This window comes from Eubalaena glacialis, chromosome 19 (genome assembly GCF_028564815.1).
Source record: "Eubalaena glacialis isolate mEubGla1 chromosome 19, mEubGla1.1.hap2.+ XY, whole genome shotgun sequence".
Taxonomy (NCBI): domain Eukaryota; kingdom Metazoa; phylum Chordata; class Mammalia; order Artiodactyla; family Balaenidae; genus Eubalaena; species Eubalaena glacialis.
Window position 1 is genome coordinate 17,826,501 of NC_083734.1, and position 20,084 is coordinate 17,846,584.

At 53.9% G+C, this 20,084-nt stretch overlaps 1 protein-coding gene across 1 annotated transcript in view; it reads right to left on the bottom strand.

Annotated features, from left to right (window-relative positions):
* The window catches only part of KSR1 (kinase suppressor of ras 1), a 148,097-nt gene that overhangs the window by 13,112 nt on the left and 114,901 nt on the right, over window positions 1–20,084 (bottom strand). Inside the window, exons 6-14 of the mRNA XM_061176849.1 lie at window positions 18,769–18,829; window positions 15,257–15,340; window positions 13,593–13,654; window positions 13,392–13,498; window positions 11,524–11,692; window positions 6,621–6,672; window positions 5,743–5,791; window positions 4,567–4,946; window positions 2,173–2,269 (exon numbers count right to left, since the gene is read on the bottom strand). Coding sequence (XP_061032832.1) covers window positions 2,173–2,269; window positions 4,567–4,946; window positions 5,743–5,791; window positions 6,621–6,672; window positions 11,524–11,692; window positions 13,392–13,498; window positions 13,593–13,654; window positions 15,257–15,340; window positions 18,769–18,829 — 1,061 coding nt within the window. The remainder of the gene's footprint in view (window positions 1–2,172; window positions 2,270–4,566; window positions 4,947–5,742; window positions 5,792–6,620; window positions 6,673–11,523; window positions 11,693–13,391; window positions 13,499–13,592; window positions 13,655–15,256; window positions 15,341–18,768; window positions 18,830–20,084) is intronic.

Sequence of the window (20,084 nt, forward strand, 5' to 3'; positions counted from 1 at the left end):
AAGCCACATTTAGGAAATAGAGGAATGAGCTGTAAGGCAGAAGCAGACAGAACTCAGCCAAGCCCAGAGCTCAGACCAAGTGGGGCTGCAGCGTGTCAGAGAAGAATGTACACAAGGCAGATGCTCTTCTGCAAGAGATGGGAGGGCTCGGGGTCCACCGTGGCCACTTCCCTCAGGCCTGCTGAGAGCCGTCATCCTGCAACGGAAGCAGGGAGTTCCAGGAAAGAGTGACTTGCTCTTTCCCAAAACGCCATCCTGAATGTAAAACGATCCTTCTTAAAATGTCTGCCCATTTCCCAAACCAAACCAAGGCACAGCCTTCCCCAGTGACCAAAGAGAGCCAAGACCCCATCTTGGGTTGAACAGGGACCAGCTGTGTGACTGAGGATAAGTGCCTGTACCTCTCTGAGTCTTGTTTATAAAATAGGTGTCACAGCCTCAAATGGCCAGAGACAAGATAGAAAGTGCCCGGGTCTGGAACACAAACCCTCCTTCCTTCCCATAATTTCACAATGCCTCTAGAGTGGCCCCCAAGCCCTCTAACCAAAGGTCAAGCCCCTGTTATTATATTTTAAGCCTCAAAATATCAGAGATGAGTACAAAAGGAAGTGGCTTAGAAGTTCCCAGAAGAAGGGGGATGGGGAAAATAAATAAGCCAGCAGAGAAGAAGCTTCCGGCTCTGCAGCTCCAAAACCTTTGAACTTTTCTCTTCTGCCCTGGAATCTTCCAGATGGCTCATTCAACCTAACTCAGCAACCAGACTCCCACAGTGTCCTGACGATAAGGAGAGAGAACAGTTTGGGGGAGGATGGCAGAGTCCGGCAGAGTGTGGAGCAGGGCCCAGCAGGTTTGGGGCCATCAGAGAGTAGGTGTGACGCTCTGCAGCTCCCTCCAACTTCTCTGCAATGAGACAGACTACAAATGAAGGCGTAAGTGTGATATTTGGGTTTTGTGGGCTGCAAAAGTTTAATGCATTAGTTTAGCCACGTGGAAATGTCACGTGGAAATCTTGGTGTTCATAAATGTCACTGAGATTTTTATCTTTTCCTTTCCAACGACACACACACACACACACAATGGATGTAAGGAGGGAGGGAGAAAAAAGAAAAGAAGGCAAGACTAACAACAGGAAAGGGACAAAAACTTGGTGGGAGCTGGTAAGAGAAAGCTTTTCCGCAAAAACAACAACCAGGAAAAAGGAAGCCCTATCCAGCACTAATCTAGTTTTTCTCTGGGCCTGTCTGTTGCTAAATAAAGCAACAAATAAGCTTTTCTTTCATTTTTGTTTAATTACTTTAAAAAGATGAAAGGAGGGGCTTCCCTGGTGGCGCAGTGGTTGAGAGTCCGCCTGCCAATGCAGGGGACACGGGTTCGAGCCCTGGTCCTGGAAGATCCCACATGCCGCGGAGCAACTAAGCTTGTGCGCCACAACTACTGAGCCTGCGCTCTAGAGCCCGTGAGCCACAACTACTGAGCCCACGTGCCACAACTACCGAAGCCCACACTCCTAGAGCCCGTGCTCCGCAACAAGAGAAGCCACCGCAATGAGAAGCCCGTGCACTGCAACGAAGAGTAGCCCCCGCTCGCCGCAACTAGAGAAAGCCCGTGTGCAGCAATGAAGCCCCAACGCAGCCAAAAATTAATTAAGTAAAAAAAAAAAAAAAAAAAAAAAAAAAAAAAGGCTGCCTGAGTTGAGCCTGAAGGCCTGTCCTCATGAAACTTGGATTTGGAAACTTTAAGGCAGAACCCCTGTCCCAAACCTTAATCAATTCTAACAGACTCTCACCAAGCGCTGGCCCTGGACCCAACGTTCTCTCCATGGATTATCCCAGTTCACCTTTGCACCAATCCAATGAGGGAGGCGACACTGGCATCTCCATTTCACAGGGGAGGAAGCCAAGGCTCAGAGAGGCTAATCGACCTGCCCGAAGTCACACAGCTGCTGTGACCAAGATTCAAACTCAAGCCATCTGTCTTTAAAACCCACCGAGTTTCTCCAGGGTGTCCAGCTCCCAGCAGACAAGACAGGGACAGAGGGAAGGAGATGGGGGTCCCACCCTTGAGGTGCCCCACTTAAAGGGAAAGACAGAGCAGCCACCACCACTACCCTGACATGGTCAGACAGACTGGGGGACAGCCAGGAACTCTGGAACCAGCTGGATGCCCCTTCACCTTAATGATCTCCTGGGCGATCTGCCTGGTCTTGTTGATGTCCACAGATGTCTTGGGGTCCCTCACAAACGAGTGCAACGTCCGTCCCTTGCAGAAGCTGTGAGGAGTGGTGGGTCAGGCAGAGATCTGGGGCCTGTGCAGCCCAACCCAAGCCCCTCTGGAGCCGGGGAGAAGCAGGGGCAGGGCTGTGCCCACCGGCCTCGAGAGGGCTCTCTCCGTCCCCTAGACCCTGGGTGCCCGAATCATTGTTCTTAACCAGCCTGATGCCCATTCCTGCTGGGGCCTGGCCTGAGTGGGCAAGAACACCGGTTCCCCGAGGCCTAGGGCCTGCCCACCATAGAACAGGAAACTCAGTTCACCAAGCCTCCTGGCACTTCAGAGCAGTCCACCTTTGTGGAAGTTCGAGGCAGGAACATGCCCACGCAAACTCAGCAGCCAGGGAAGAATCTGGCCTTTTCAGGCTATTACCAGGTAGCATCAGGGCTCCGGGCTCACCGTAATGATTTTCATGATCGTGTTATTTTCTGATCACAGGGATTTTATTACAATGCAGAGTGTGCAGGAGAGGAGGGCTGGCTGTCAGGCATGTCAGAGTGATTATTAGATAAGGGGCTTGTATGTCGTGGTCCCCACCCGTACCGACTCCTAAAACCCGGAGTGAGGAAGGACCCAGACAGAATGTATAGCTTCATTCCCCTGCTCCAGGGAGAAGCTGACTTAAGCTATCTGAGGAAGGGGCTAGTTTTTAGGAATCATCTCCAAGGAGATAAGATTCTTGGACCCTCAAGGTCTGGAATATCGGCTGATGGTTGCTTTTCTGTGTTCCAGTCCCCTCAGCAGATTCTAAAACACGTTAACTTTTTTGTTAATGTTCTTTTATTCTTTTGCTATATGTATTCCCTTTAAGGAGACTCAGATCTCTCATGGGACCGGGTGGATGACAGAGAGATGGGAGGATGAATGATGGACGGCACTGAGGCTGGGATCCCGGGGATGCTGAGCTGGTGTAACCACAGCAAGGCTCCCTGAAGCATCATGGTGTCATGCTTGGGCTGGAATTTTGTCCCCACCCCACCAGGTCCACGTGGTGACCTGATGATCTCACACTGCTCGGGAGTTCTAGTGGGTAGTTACTTGTATCTCTGATATGCAAGCAAGATGGAAATCATTTTTTACTTAGTAAATAAATACAGTTTGTTTGAGGAGAAGGTGTTTTTTCAAAGCACAGGGTCCAACTATAGAGAATGTCATCAGACTATTAATGAGGATTCTTTTGGCTGATGGGATTAAAGTGGTTTTTAGTTTTTTTCTTGACACCACATAGAGTCCAAAGATTCGTCACTAACCTCATATTGCTTTTCCTGATTTTAGAAGTAAAGACCCAACAACAACTTTTTCAATGCCATGGGCAAGAATGTTTCAGTTTCACACCCCTCTGGTGCTCGGGGGGGGAATGGTCACTCATCCACTGATGGTGGGAGGGGAAACTGGTGGACACTTTCTGGAGTAGAAATGGACAACGTACATCAAAACGTGACATACGTGCACTCTGACCCAGCCCCGCACACATACTGCCAGAAGTTCACCAAGATATGGAAACAGAGATGTTCATGATGACAAAGTGTCCAGCAAAAGAGGGCTGGTTAAATAAATTAGGGGAGGACCAGCGATCGGGTTCCAGAGAGAACCCAGAGCCCAGTTGTGGGACTCGACCCAATTCCACTCCACTTTCAGTGACACCATATTGGTAACTTGAAATCAACTGTGGTGAGTGTTTACACCACAGGAATTGACAGATACCAGGTATCAATACTAGAGCTTCCCTCGCCACCACCCAAGAGCTGGTTGTTAAACATCTACCAGCACCCCACTGGAGGTTCTGCTACGTGACGTGGCGGGAACACTATGCAGGTATTAAGAAGATTAGAGCAGACCTCAGACCTGCACTCCAGCGAAGAAGGCAAGGTAACCAGTAGGTTCTTTGGTGTGTATTTTTACAAACACATAAATAGTTACAAATCAAATAGATAAATAGTTTAAAAACATGAGTGTATACAAATTTTTTTATTTTAATGGAAGGCGTGATAAGGAACTGTTTACAGTACCCACCTTTGGGGAGAAGCACCCGGGTGGGGTGGGAAGAGGCTGGTTTTCACTTTATACTTTTCTGGAACATTTGAATTTTCTCTATCCTTAGGTATTGTTTTACTGATTTATTTATTTAATGTCATTGGGGTTATACGATGGAGAAATTACACCTCATTTTTGGTTTTCTTCTCTGTACCTCTCTGAATGAAAACTTCCATGCCCTCCGGGGTGTCCACACAAATAACAGGGCCCCCAGGGAAAGGGGAAGAGGAGGCGGCCACCCCAGGGGGAGTGGGACCGGGTTACCTGGTGATGATGGCCAGGTGCGGCGGGTTCATGCAGGCCCCCATGAAGAGCACCACGTTCTCGTGCCGCGTCTGCCGGTAGTTCATCACCTCCTTTTTGAACAGCTTCAGGTGGTCCTGGTTGTGGCCATCCATCTCCAGCAGGCGGATGGCCACCTCGCCGTGCCAGCGGCCGCGGTGCACCCGGCCCCAGCGGCCCTGCCCGATGGGCTCGCCCAGCTCCACCTGCTCGAAGGGGATGTCCCACTCCTGCAGGTACACGCTGGTCTGGCTGGCCTTGCGAGAGATGGGGCCTCGCCAGGGCCGGCGGGAGCTCGGCAAGTCATCCACCTCGTCCTCGTCGTCTTCGACCTCTGACTTGCCGGCCTCGGGCTCCTCAGCCTGGAAGGAGAGGAGGAGGGGATAGAGGGGGCAGGAGACCGGGGGGCAGGCGGGGAGCAGAGGGGCCTGGGGTCAGGAAGCCTGGGCTCTAGCCGCAGCTCTGCGGGGCTTGCTGTGGATAGTGGGCAGGTCACTTCGCACCACACGGCCTCAATGTCCTAATCCACAGACTACGGCACTTGGCCCTTTTTCCCGCTAATGTTCCAAGACCCACCTATGAGTGACATCTAACCGCTGGGGAAGAGCATCAACATCCCCTGGCATGAAGAACTGGACCGCGTTCACCCTTTCTGGCTATGCTTTTGTTTAAACACACAGTTTCTGACTCTCCTCTGTACAGGAATAAATCAGTCTGCTGTCTGCTCCGGATCTTTAAGCCACTGCACTGTACGGTTGACACTGGTTCAAGGGTCAAGGTAGCAATTCTTGGCCCCAGCTAGAGTCAGAATCACCTGGGGATCTTTGATAAGTCCACACACCCGGCCCCACCCCGGACAGACCAAAGGAGAGTCTCCCGGGCTGGGGCCCAGGCCTCCTGGCTGGGGGTGAAAACCATGGGAATGAAGAGTTTACTTGAGCCTCAAAAAACGGAAAAGCAGAAGGAAGCTTGCTTCGTGGCATCCCTCATTGCTCTCCCTGCCATGTGCACTGCTCGAGTCTGCTGCGGCGGGTGGGCACCTGAGATGGCCCTCCACAGGGCCCGGTGCCCACACGCTCCCCAGACCCCTCCACGTGCTGAGCCGGGGAGAGAGGAGAGAGATGCACCGTCGACGGCTTGCGTGTCGCCATCACTCACCTCCACTTCGTGATCCTCCGACACATCTGCTTTTGGCTGGTTCTCAAGCCTAAGAGTGAAATACCGTTTGTCAAATAGACCCCGAGGCCGGGCCATTCTGCTCCCAGCTGGGCAGGAGACTCCCCATATGAGGTCTGAGAAAGGGGCACCAGGCCTGGATCCTTACTTTGACCCACTTGGCCATGGGAAAGGCAGTCAGGATGCTGTGGAAACGCACAGGAGGCCGAGGACCAGACCCCGTTTCCCTTCTCTGGCCTTGGCCTTCTCCAGACTTAATCTGAGGGTGGTAGGGGCCAACGGGTGGGCAGTGACCATCAAGGCCCTTTCGAATCTGACAACCAGTATGGGGTTCTGAGCACACGCACAGGACTTGGAATTCTACTTGAGAACTGGTTCTGTTGCTCCCTAAGCTGTGTGACTGGATGCAATTTCTTAACCTCTCTGAGCTGGCTTCCTCATCTGTATGTTGAGGATGACACCTACTTTACACCTGGCTGAGAACTATACAAAAATATGTGAGACAAGTACTCAGCATGGCCTGACAGAGAAAGGGCTCCACAAACAGGAGCCATATAATTAGGTTTCTCTAACGCTGAGTGCCCTTTGCCCGGCCTTCCTGGGTCACAAGACCGCTCCTGCCTCACAGACTGCCCCACCCAATGCTGACTGCACCAACAGGAGGCAACTAAAACCCTGTGGCTGAGTTCACTGGATCACAGGGTGAATTAGCCCAAGCAGTGTCCCATCTGGCTGCCCAGGTACATGGCAGGGTCTCGAATGGGAGGGTCAGAGATTTAAAGGTGGAGGTGGGAGGCGGTCAGGGATGTGCGTCCAGCTTTAACAAGTCCGCAGGGAGGAGAACGCGCAGGGCTGCCTACCGGGAACTGTCCGCCTCGGCGAATGGGACTGCCGGAGGAAATGCCGAAATGTCTGGAGGAAACAGAAAACAAATATGAGGCATGAGACCTCCTTCCACTCCCCCGGAAGACACAGTGTTTGCAAAGCCAGCACCCGCAGGGCCGAGCGTGCTCCGCCAGCAGCCCCTCGCTGGGCTGCACACGTGCTCTGGGGCCACTTCCCCGGGGCTTTCCCTAAAACAGAACACGGACACAGTCTCCACGGCCCTCGGTTTTGCCCACGCAGCTCTGCCCTGGGAAGAGACTCCAGTGGGGGAGGAGGCTGAGACTTCTCAGTCACCACCATCGCCCCGTGGCCAAACCGCCCCAGACAAGCAAGTGGTAAAAGCAACAGGGCTGCTCTTTCCCGGATGTGTGGGCCAGACCCTCCTCCTCGGCTCCGAGGCAGGGGCTGGTTTCAACACTCCTTGAGAGTGGGGAGACTCTCGGGCCAGCCGAGGCCAAAGGCCGGACTCGCAGGTGGCTCATTAGTGTCACCTGGTGCCTGGCACAGCCGCCGGGGACTGCTGGTGGGAACCAGGGGCCCCATGCCCTCAGCTTCAGGGTTTGGGTGGCTGGTGGAGCAGCCTCTGGGCAGAGAGAAATGCACGGTCCACACGCCGGGGGCCCCAGGATTGGGCAGCTGGCACTGACCCCGGAGCCTGGGGCTTTCCCAGTTTCAGCACGGAAAGCCCCACGTCCAGGGAACACAGGACAGATGGTCACCCCAGTGTGGAGCCAACATGTTACAGGCCAAATGCCCTACGGCTGCTTCTGCCGCTGGCTTCTTTCTGTTCTCTCTGGTCCCTTCTAATCGCACTCGGGGAGGCTGGCAGCCCCAGGGCTGGGTGGGCCCCTTGTTCCCCTTTTTAGCAAAAGAAGAGACTGGAGGTGGCAGTGGCTTGAACTAATCAGGGCCTCTGCCTGTCCTCTAGGACGAAGAGCCTCCCCATCAGCCAGCAAACCTCCCTCACCTCCCTCTGGGCTTTCTCCAAGGCTACGCCTGTAGCTTTCTCAACATCTCGATCATACTTGGAGAGTCTGATAGAGGTCGTGGGCCTTCCTATCAGGGAAATGCACACATGTACCCAACATCCTGTGTACAATTTCTGGGGAATCCTAGACCCGGAAGCCTCTTCTAAGGCTCTTCCAGACACCACTACACTGTGTCTGCAGACTGTCAAGGGCGATCTGATGTTTCCACCCACCCAACGCTGCTCAAATGTTTCCACCAGAAGATAAACACATGCATGGGGACGGGGGGACATGGGGAGGTGGGGGTCTGAGGAGAAACCGCACCCCAAGTTGGGGGGAGGCAAAATGTCTCTGAAGCTTCATACTTTTCCTTAAACATTAAGAGTGCATTTTGCATTCTGCTCCAAATATGTCCACATTTGTTTTAATAGAACTATATTTCCCTTCTCTCCCCCCTGACGTATCTTCAGAGCAAGATGGACCCTTCTGGAAGAAGAGCCACACGTTTTCCCCATGCTTTCAAGGGTGCTCCCCTGTACATCACCCTAGAGCAGTAGCCAGGGAGGCTCCTGGAGGGGAACCACAGAAAAAATGGGTGTGAAGCCACAGAGCAGCTCAGGGAGCCTGGCCCTGACCCCGGCCAGCCTGCACAGCCTGCAAAACCACTGGGGTGGGCCTGTAAGAACTAACAGATGCTCCCAGTGACTCCCCTAATGGAGCTGGGCTGGGGAACAGGAACGCCTGGAATAACCAAAATACCAAGACTTCAAGACAGACGTGTTTAATCCAGGAAAAAAAAATTAGCTACAGTCTTTGTCTAAAACACACAGAACCTTCATACGGCTGAATTCAGAATTAAAGTTGCAGATTATGTGTACTATTGCTTGTCACCTCCAGCTAGAGAAATAAGTACTAATTGTGTAAACTCCTTAGGGGCAGGAATATGGTCAAATGCAAAGGTTGGCACACAGAAGGTGTACAAAACAATTTCTGTGGAAGGGAATCAATGAGAATGTCTTACTGAAAGTTTTCTTCTTTAACCTTTCTGCACTGGAGGCATTTCCAACAATTGCCAGCAGATAGCGCTGTGTGACAAGGCTCTGGAAGGTGAGGCCCACCGAGTAAGTGAAGGCTGCAGACCTTCCCAAACTGGCGTCCCCTTCTTTAAGATAGGGTAGTAGTTTCCCTGCCATTATATAGAGGAAGATATCTTGTCAGATGCTCATAAGACATCAGCAAAAGATCCTCTCCCCTTATTCTGCAGACTGGGTTTCTGCCACCTCCTAGCTGTGTGACCCTGGACAAGTTGCCTGAAGTGTCTGTGCAAGACGAAGGATTGGATGGGTGCCAAGGGTCCTCCCAGTAAGGCACTGCTCCTGTGAAGGGCCAGCCTCAAGGCCACTCCCTCTGTCCCCTTGCCCAGTCTCAACAGACAGGCAGCTCTCAAAATAGGTGGGTGTGAGACTCAGGTACCTCCAAGGCACCCAGGGAGAGGGCTGGACAGAGGGGGTCACGTCAAGGGGCAGTTAGTGGAACCATGCAAAGGACTCACCTGGGAAGATAAACTGCTGTCTATGATGAATATAGTAGGCAGCTTTAAACAGAAGAGCAGGTAAGTCACACACAGAACAGCAAATGCAGCAGCAGGAGAGGGGACGGAGGCACGGGCTTAGGGGAGAGGGGCTGGTTATAGGGCTGGGGCAGCCCTTCCCCACCTGCCCTGCCCCAGCTTTCATGCAGGAAGGAGGAAAAGAGCTGGGAGAAAGCGGTTATTAGCAGGAGCCCCCAGGAGTAAAGGAACTTGCACCGGAGGGCTGGTGTTTGGAGACCCAGTCCCAGGAAACACCTTGCTGCAGAGCCCTGGCCAATTCCATTCACCTCCCAGGCCCCCTTCTCCTCTGTGAACTGCGCATGAGCCCAGGAGGGCAAAATACAACAGGGAGAAAAACTGAGATTCTGAAAACATTGAACAGTGCTGTGTGCAGAAGGGAAAAATCCCCCAGCCCGCATTCACACCTGGAGGTACCAAGGCTTCAGTCACTCTAAGTCACCATCCAAAACAATAACCTTGCCCCAGGGTTAGCCTCGGAGATACACAGAAATGCTCCCCACAACACAGAGTGGGTGGACGGTAGGAGGAGGTCCCATCCCACCTTAACAGCCGGACCAGCCCAGCCCATGACCAGAGAGAGAGCAGATCCTGGAGAGAGAGGGCTCTGTGCAGGGGACAATGTGAGGCCAGCCTGGGGACATCAGGGAAAGCTGAGAAGCTCTGGCTGACATCACACAAAGGACTTTTTCACTGGCTGTTGTTTTTCAAACAGGCCCTTCCTTTCAGAAAAACCCAAACTAGGACGTTCAGCAAAAGGCCCGGTTTCAGAGCATAACAATGACAGAGCAGAACAGGAGAGGAGGCTAATCACGCGGGGCCATCGCTGGGTCTCCGGGGAGGGAGAGGTGGGCTCGGGACGGCACACTAATGTCGGGAGATGTCCAGCCACATGCGTGTTAAGGTGAAGGGACAGGGAAGAAAGAAGAAAGATTCTTAAAAATCTCACCATCCCCCAAAAGAAGTCCCTGGGACCCTAGGGAGATGGGCCCAGAGAGGCTGCCTGGCCTCCTGCCAGCTGCAAGCAGCCCCAGCCAGGGCTCCCCTGGCACAGGGAGAGCTGTGCCTCTGTCCTCCTCAGCCTGGAGCCCCAGGGGCCAGTGACAGGTGGGGCCTGGCCTGGCACTCCACGGCCTGAAGCTGGCAGTGGGCCTGGCTGGGTCCGGAGCAAACTAGAATATCCCAGCCGCCCTCCTCCCCCGAGCTGCCACCTGAAACACACTGAGGGCCAAGACCAACTGCAAGGAGGCTCCTGGGAGGCCAGGGCCGGAGTTCAGTCCTGAATGGGTGAGTGGGCTTTGCTCTGCTCCTTGGGGAGGTGGGACACCCCAGGCCTGGCTGAGCGGCGGGGTCCCTGTCCCTATAGACCCGGGGCAGCCGGGGCCACGGTCAGAGGTCAGCTCTGCTCTGGCACGCACTCCCTGGTGGACTCCGTGGTCTCATCCATACAAGGGGGATAACCTAACTCCAGCCTCACACGGTCTCTTGTTTTATGGAAAAGGGAACAAAAGCGCCCCTCTAAGCAGCTTGTCCAGATCACAGAGCAGGTAAGCCACAGAGCCCCGGATTCCCTCGCCCCAGCCTTCTGGGCCTGCCCCAGCTTCCCGTGCCGCCTGTCCTGCTTCCTGGGAGCTCAGAAGCCCCGAGTGAGTGAACAACGTCCAGGAGAAGCCACCCCATGCATGGGAGCGCAGCGTTGGGATCAGGTCAAGAACCCAGGCTTGGGACTTCCCTGGTGGTGCAGTGGTTAAGAATCCGCCTGCCAAGGCAGGGGTCACGGGTTCGAGCCCTGGTCCGGGAAGAGCCCACGTGCCGTGGAGCAACTAAGCCCATGCACCACAACTACTGAGCCTGCGCGTCTGGAGCCCATGCTCCACACCAAGAGAAGCCACCACAATGAGAAGCCGGCGCACCGCAACAAAGAGTAGCGCCGCAACTAGAGAAAGCCTGCGCACCGCAACAAAGACCCAACGCAGCCAAAAATAAATAAATTAAATAAATTAAAAAAAGAAAAAAACCCAGGCTTTACATCAGCCTTGGCTTTGATCCCACCTCTGCAGCTTACATGCTGTACAGCTCAGGGCAAGCCACTTGCTCCCTCTGAACCTGTGTCCCCATCTGTAAAATGGGTGCAATCACAGCAAGTTTAAATACGGTGATGCTCTTGAGCTCAGCACAGAGCCTGGCTCCCAGCAAGTGCTCTTAGTGGCGGCAGTGTTTGACCTTGAGCCTGCTGGGATGTGCAGAGAAGGGACATGCAACCCCACCCCTGAGGCCCGAGAAAGCCCCACAGTGTGGTACCTGGGAAGTTGAACCTGCTGTCCCTCTGGCCGGGCGAGGGGTTGGGGGGCGTGGTGGCACTGGGTGGGTTGGACGACGTCGGGAAGGGCGCTGGTGAGGAGGGCGTGGAGGACGTGGTGGAGGACGGGTTGCTGCTGGAGTCCAGGTGGTTCATGGCCAGAGGATGCTCCTGCAGGACCAGAGACACAGGCAGTGGCAGGGACCGCCCAGCCCTGCCTGCTCCCCACCCCTCCCCACCTAAAAAGGAGGAGGTCAGCCAGGGCGTCCTGGCGTTTTATGGGTCTAATATTTGAGGGAAGAACAGGACAGGGAGAGGTGCACCTCAACGTCCATCCCCTGGAGGGCTCCTCTCATCTTTCTTATTTCAGCTCAAACGTCCCTTCCTCCCTGAAGTCCTTCCCCAGTCCTGGCTGGGGCGTGTCCCAGTCCTTTCCTCCCCTTTATCCTCCCATGGCTCCCAGCACTTTTCATCAGGGCACTTGAACTACAGTTTGTCAGCTGCAGGCGTCTTGGGCGGTTTTCTGAAGACTCTCTCTCCACCACGCTGTGTGTGTCCCAGGAGAGCAAGGACCACACCTGCTCGTCATACACCCAGGGCCTGGCTCTGGGCTGGCTACAGAGTAGGGTCTTTTAACGAATTAAATTCAGCCTCCGACAAGCCTCTATTTAGTGGGTGGTAACAGTGGGTGCCTAATAAGTGTTCCCTCCACTCAGCAGGGGGACCTGCCGGCTAGGACATTCAGTGGCGTGGGCCCTAGCAAGGCCAGAGGACCACCTGAGGGAGGGCTACTGGGGGGGGCTGAGTTTACATCACAGGGGGACCCTGGGCCTGACCAGTGTTTCCCAGACCACACACCAATTCCTCAGGGGGTTGGGGAGGGATTCCTGGTCAAAAAAGTTGGGGCCAAGTTGGGTTAAATGCTAAGCTCAACCGGTTTCTCCTGTACAGGCCCTCAAGGCTCTGGGATGCACGGTGGACTCTGGAATCCACCAAAGCCACGCAGTGGGCCTCACCGTCCAGCGACCACCCACACTGCCTATTGCCAAGCTAAAGGGGGGAGGGGGCTGCATCCACTGGCCCTCAGTCTGTCCGCTCACACGTCAAGGCCAGACCCTCCATCCCGGTCAGGCCAGGCCAGCCAGGGCAGGGGGCTAGCTCGAGGCAGGTTGAATCCCAGCCGCGACTCAGCAGCTGTGTGACCTTGGACGAATCACCCCACCCTTCTGAGCCACGCGGTGCACTGTCTATACAGCAGGGGCATCAGCTGCTGCCTCACGGGGTTGTTTATTCGCTCAGCATTCAATACAAACATTTCCTCGCTGCCTGTTGTGTGCCAGCCGCCAAGGCAGGCGCCAGGGGCCCGACGGGGGCACAACCCCACGGGCCTGCCTCTCATTCACGGGGGACCCCGTGCTCAGTCTCCTCATCTGTAAAATGGAGGTGATATCAAATTCCCTGGCGGTCCGGTGGTTAGGACTCTGCGCTTTCACTGTCGAGGGCGCAGGTTCGATCCCTGATCGGGGAACTAAGATCCCGTAAGCCGTAGAAAGGAAAAAAATGGAGGTGATAGCAGCATGTGACTTTTAGAACTATTGTGGGGATCCAATGAGATATCAATGGAAAAAGCTCCCGACTCAGTGTAAGTACTCAGGAAATGGTAGCTCAAAATAGGGGGGGTGGGGTAGGGGCACATAACTAAGATTTGGACACAAATGTGAAATCTACGAAATGGCTAAATATGGGATCCCTAAAGGCCACCCTCTGGCCACACACCCCGGATAGCAGTATCATGCTCCCCTGCTGGACCTCCATATCGAGGGTGCGTCACAGAAAGGAACCCTGGGTGAGGGTTCGCCTAACATCATACCTTTTTCGTCAGTGCTTTGGGGAGGGTTCCGAAATGGGGTTCAGCTGCCCTGTCCACCGGATTGTTGATGTCCGAGGGGACAGATTCTGTCCTCCGAAGCCTGGGTACTGTTTAAAAAGAGGGGCGTTGTAACCATCAGCAGGAAACAGGTTCAAGAAAGATGCACCCCAAATCCAGAAGGGGGAAGGGGAGAACACTCACGTGGAAGGAAGGATATTCTACAGGCGGGGGCTTCTTTTGTACACTTGTTATGACACTTCAACCTGGTAAAGAAGGCAGGGTCAGTGCACGAAAAGCCACACGGGACCCCGGGACACACACAGGGGCTCAGAAGCACCGCCTGGAAGTTTTGTGCAACACTCAACCGTGACTGCCTCAATTCCCACAAATGTCTCAACAAACATTAGCTTAAGCGTGTAGAACATCTGATGTTAACAGTGCTAGCAGCTACTACCTGTTGGGTACGACCATGTTCCTGCTATCACCTGCCCAATCTTCACGTCAAAGCAGGTTTGATTACACCCATTTTAACTTGCTGTGGGTCACACAGTGATTTCTCTTTTCTAAACAAAAGGAGACCCTCTACCTGTGTTCAGAAAGCTTGAGACAAGTCTGAACTTAAAAGAGATGAATTAGAAGGAAAATGTTTCCATTACCAAAGGGTCCCAGGGAAGCCAGGGGCAGCCCCTCCTGCTACATTCCTACACAGGCCACGTGGTCTGAGGACCAGAGTGGCAGGAGTGGAAAGAGCTGGATTCTTGGTTTGGTTCTGCCTGCTGAACCCCCTCTTGGGGTTCTTGTTGATCAAACGGGCTGATGGCTGGGGCTCTACCAACTTCACTGCAATTGCAGGACAGCCTGGGGCTCAGAGGTTATCCTGTGCTCTCCGCATGAAAGGTATTACTTGAAAGGGAGCTGGAGGTCCCCAATTTAAAGCCAAATGGCCAGGAGCCACAAAAGACCTAGACTGGTGAGAAAGGTCTGGCATCTCCTTTGCGTTTTCCTGATGACTCTCCTAACCACAATTTATCCAACTGACACACATGAGACCCATCACCTACAGTCTAGCAGGAGCCCAAATGCTTTAACTATACACACTAGCTCAGATTCTTGGAGCAATCCTGATGGACAGAGAGACCTGGAATCATCTTCCCAGATGTATACATGACAAAAATGAGGCCCAGAAAGGGCAAGCACCTTGCCCCAGGTCACACAGCAACACAGGGGCGAAGTAGACTGGGAGCAGACTCCAGGTCCATCCTCTATAAGGTGAGGGCAGCCAGACAGCAGGGGACAGACTCTGCTCACCCTACTTGTTCACTATCCTTGCCTTTCTTTCCTACCAGAAACCACAATAGTAGGAAAAGAGGTTGAATTTGTATAGAATATACATTCTCCCCTCACTCTCTTCTGTTAAGTATCATGAGCCACTTCTCTGTTTCTACCATTCCCCTGTCCCCATTTCCCCATTCCTTGTGTGCTAACACGTAAGGCTAAACTTCAGAACTCCTTACAGTTTCCAGAACAGTCCTGCCATTCCTCTCTGCCTTTGTACAAGATGCTCTCTTGGCCTGGAATTCTCTTTCCTCCTTAGTCTACCTGGTAAACTTCTATTCATCCTTCAGAGCCCACCTCAAATATTCCCTTCTTCTAAGAGTGCTGTGCCTGATGCTCCCTTAATCTTCCTAGAGAGGGCTGATCACTCCCTGGTGTGCTGAGATTATGAATAGGTTTAGGAACTCTCAAAGGAGTTCCTTTGAACTCCGACTTGACCTAAGGCCAAGAATCAAGTAGCAAGACTATTACTAAACTAAAAGTATGGAGTCTGCTACCCTCTGCCACCCCTGCCACGCCCCACCCATCACCTGCAATGCTTGCACTTCACTCCGAACATCATGCTCTTCTGGCACACGTGGCAGACCTGCGACAGCCAGGACTTGGTGGAGAACCTGCAGGGGGTGGACCCACAGAACTGCTCAGAGGGGCCAGGATGGAGAAGGGTCCACAAAGCCGCAGAGAGACCAGGAGACTTGGTTCCATCCCAGAACCCCGGGCACCCTCTCACGTGCAGGGCAGGGACACCCAGGGGCCACTGCTTCCCCCAGGCATTCAGATTTCTTAATCACAAAGTCTTCACTGCCAAAGCCCCAAAGCTGGTGTGGTCACCGATGCCAGCTCTCTGGCAGGCAATTTGGCAAAAGCAATCAAAATCATAAGTGCGCACACAGAGTGATTCCAGTCCCAGGAATTCATCCAACAGATACTCCCACGGGTGTCAAACGATGTACTGAAAAGGTTACTCACTGCAGCATGTTTGCGGCAGAAAAGATGAGAAACAAGCTGTGTCGTTTAGGTGTACAGGTGACTGACTGCATAAAGTATGATCCATGCACACAACCGAATACCACGCAGCCAGAAAATAAAATAAGAAAGCTCTTTTTGCACAAATAGGGAATGATCATTAAATTATGTTGTCAGTGAAAAAAGTAAGGTACAATGCAACACAACTCCACTTATATGAAGTTCAAGTACAGGAAAAACTAACCTATGATGACAGAAGTGAAAAGTACCTCTGGGTGGTAGCACTACAGACTGGGAAGAGCCAAAGAAAACTTTCTGGGATGTGGATTCTCTGAATCTTCCTCTGGGTGGTATGCGTGGGTGTATACATATGTAAGAATTTATTTGTGTACTTAGCTCTATATAAATTATGCCTCGATTTTAAAAAGAGAAAAAGCAAGGGATAGAACAGTGTGTATAATATATGCAATATTTGTGTGAAAACAAAAAAGGAGGCGGAAGAATATACATATGTCTTTGCTTATATAAAAATATCTCCAGAAGGACACACAAGAAACTGCCAAGATCTGCCTATAGGAGGAACTGGGGACTGGTGACAGCAACTGGGGGGCTTTTGTCACATATGTACCCTTCTAGACCTCTTGAGGTTTGAATTATAAATGTACTTGAATCCAAACTAAATAAATTTTTTAAAAACCACAAAAGATATATTGGAAAGGAGGATGGGGATAGAGTGGGTGGTATCCTCCAGAGAAAAAGTCCAAGGTCCATTCATAGGGTGGGGAGGTCTAAGGGCAGAAAGAACTCACATTTTTGCAGGACTAGATTTTTAAAAGCATTGTATATCATAGTAACAACAGAACAAAAAGCAACAGTATTTGGGGACCAGTTTGTAATGCGTCCATGAACATTAGCTTACTCCTGGGAGTGACCACCCCTGGGAGTTAGGCAGGTCTGGGATTCTTAGTACACAGGCAAGGAAACCAGCTCAGAGAGGTTAGGTGACTTTCCCAAGGTCACACAGTCCCTGTGTGACCCGGGACCCCAGGTCTCTGAACCAGAGCATGGCTCTATAAGAGACCCCTGGGCCAGAAAATGAGGGGAAAAGCGTGGGCTCTGGGGTCCGACCACACTGGCTTTGAATCCTGCCAACTACTGGCTGTGGGATGGGTCAAAGCCTTTGCAGATGAGGCCAACACTCTCCCCTCACAGGGATCTGGGGAGGATCGCTCGCGTGCTGTATAAACGTGCAGAGCCTGGACTGTGGGCGTCAATGTCACTGTTTCTACTCAGCCAAGATGGGAGCTTGTGGGGCAAGGACAAAGACGCCCACCCCCTTGGAACGCTTTTTAAGGAGCCCCGATCCGGCCACCCTGGGATCCACAATCTCCTTCTCTCTGCTCTTTAATCTCCTCTCATGTCAACATGGGGGGAAGGGGAGCAGCTCAGTGGTACGTGAGATGATCTCCACTAGGAAATCCTGCAAGCAGGTTGAAATGAGAGTTGGGGCTCAGCCGGAGAAGGGGCAGGTGCCAGGGAGGTGGATGGGGTGGGGTGAGTGTCATGGAACAGTTTTCTCCCCTCACGATTAGACCAAAAACCTTCAGAGCTTCTTGTCGAGAGAGGCCCGGATCATGAATTTAGAAAAACCAAGAGGGTATGACCGTGATGTCCCATACCCATGCCCGGAACCCAGGCAGGCAGGGCAGCCTGGCCATGCCAGACAAGAGGGGTACTGCTGCCCGGGTGGAAGGCAGCAGCAGCCTGGGAAACACTCGGGGTCCAGCTGGCAAATCCTCTGTGCAACCAGGTGCAGCCAAGGCAAAAATGAAACAAAACTGATCCTGGGGTCCCTCGGAGAAGTCGGCCTCTCTCCGGCTAGAGCCAGAGGTTAAATACCCAGCGCTCCCCAAGGCTGGACGCGTGAGGTTCACATGCACCTCACCCCACTTTATCCTCACGACAGGACTGAGAGCAAGTCCCAACCGCAGAGGGGGAAACTGAGGCTGGGAGGGATTCCTGCCGACGGGCGACCGGGGGGGTGTCCCAACCAGAGAGGGAACAGGAGAGGTCCTGCTCTCTCACGGCTGCGAAGATCGCACTGGACGCCGGGTGTGACAGAGGGAGGCTCTCAGACCTTCACTCAGACAGCTTCCCCTGGTGCCGGAGACTCTCCTCCCTGAGCCTCTGGGCTACAGGCATCCCGGCCCTGCCAAGGCTCTCAACAGAGGTGCCTGGGCACCAGCCACGGGGCTCAAGCAGCGTCTCGGTGGCCGCGTGACCTCGGGCAAACTACTCAAGCCCTACAAGCCGAGTCTGCACCGCTGGGTGAGGATCCGAGGCCGGCCTCCCACACAGGCTGGAGTGCAGCTCACGCTCCGGGGGGAAATGAGTGGGCCCTGTTGTATTCACAGCAACCTTTAATGGGGCGGCCAGAGCACCAGGCATCCCAAGGGACCATCCTGCTGGCCATCGGCAGGGGGGGACAGCGGGGGGCGGAATGGGACGCTGCCCGGAGCTGCTGTTGGCAGCACACGCCAGCCTCACGAGCGCTGAGGCCGAGGCCTCTGGGCTGTCCACGTTATGGGTCCACATCAGCCACGCCAGCTGCGTGAGTGCCAGAGTCACCGGAAGTTGCTGGAATCCAGACTGGCAACCCGAGAACCTTAGGGATGGGGTCTGGGGTTTCAGCAAGTCCCACGGGGCTCTGATGTGTGGCCAGTTATGTCCACGTAACTGAGGTCGTGCTGGACCCAGAGGACGCTCTCGGCTCCTCCTCCCGGGGCCTTTGACCCTGTGTCTCCTGGGACCTGTGTTTTCCCTCCGCAGACAGAGGGGCAGGAAAGGGCCCAGCAAGTCGCAAAGGCTGCTGGTGACAGGCAGGGGCTCCAGGTGGGTGCCGGGCCGTGTCCACAGAGGCATGGACAGACAGACCAGAGGCAAAGAGCCCTGAGAGACGGGGGTCAGGACAGCCCCTCCCCATGCAATGAAGAGCGACCCCCTGGTGGAGGCTCGGCTTATATGGGTCCCAGCCCAGCTCTGTGCCCCCTCCCCACCCCAGCCCAGCTGGGCCTACCTGTGTGTCACCGAGAGCCCGATGTCCCTTCGTACCATCTGTGGGGATCCGTGCGGGAGATCTGCGGGGAAAGGGGCCAGGTCAGGCAGGCTGAGGGGGCCCTGCTGGGGACGGCGTGTGCCTGTGACCTTCTGTCTCAGACATCACAGGCTAGGGCGGTATGGAGACCCACCATGTGGCAGAGGGACAGTTCCCTGAACCTGCATCTAATCAAGACAGAGACGGCCAGGCGAGACCAAGGGGGGCCAGTGTGGTCACCCTCACGCTTGGGCCCCCCCGCAAACAAATGGTACCACTTAGCCTCTGCAGACGGTTCGGAAATGGTCTCTGTGAGGTTTCTAGCATTGGCGGAAGGCAAAGCCAAGGTGAGGACAGCAGCTCCACTCTCCCCCGTCTCTTGCACTTCCTTGTGGATGCACCCACAGGCCACCAATTCTGGTTGCTTCTTGGTAAGCGAGTAGAAGCTGCTTGACCCTTGGCAGAGGGTTTGAGGCTGGTCGGCCATGTGGCATACCTAGCTTTCCAGTCACAAGCACCTTGGGAATTTTGCTCTGAGAGCCACCACTGCCAGAGCCCGGCAGGTAGAGGGAAGACGAGGTGAAGCTTTACCTGCTCCCAGGTGGTCCAGCCCCAGCCGGGCACTCAGTCTGAGCCTCTGGGGAAGTCTCAGGCCACGAGCTTTGCCTGCCTTCCTAGAGGGCACCCTGGCCTCTCTCTCCAATCCTGGCTTCCTCATAAGAACAGGCATCCCTGGTGTTCGTGGTATAATAGGTCAGGCAGTAGAGGAGCAGCTGGAAGCAATCTGTCCATCCACCAGCTTCCCACATGTCTAACCCCATCTCCCCTCCTCCACCAGTGCACCCCCCCCCTCCTCCCGACCCTCCCTTCTGCCCATACTCAACACTGCCTATCTCCTCCTAGAGCAGGGGTTCTTAACTGAGCCCATGGATGGGAACCCTCAGGGGGTCTGGGAACCCTCTGGACTGGTAAGTGGAATGATGTGGGCTTTCCCCTAGAAAGAGAGTCTACACTTTTATCCAATTATCAAATAGATCTGTGATCCAGAAAGGTCAGGAACACAGTGCTCCAGTGATCTGTGGTCATCTCATACCCTCTGAGTCAGCCTTCCACCCCATGCTGGCCTGGCACACAGCTGGTGCTCAATAAGTGATGGTTCACTCAAGGCCAAGTACCACACACCCAGCCACAGGAGAAGGGCGTGATGGAGGTACTGACTTTTCCTCCTACACCAAGGGGAGTCTGATCGGAACCAAAAGGCCTCTGCCACCCCCTGATAGTTGAACCCACAATCTCGC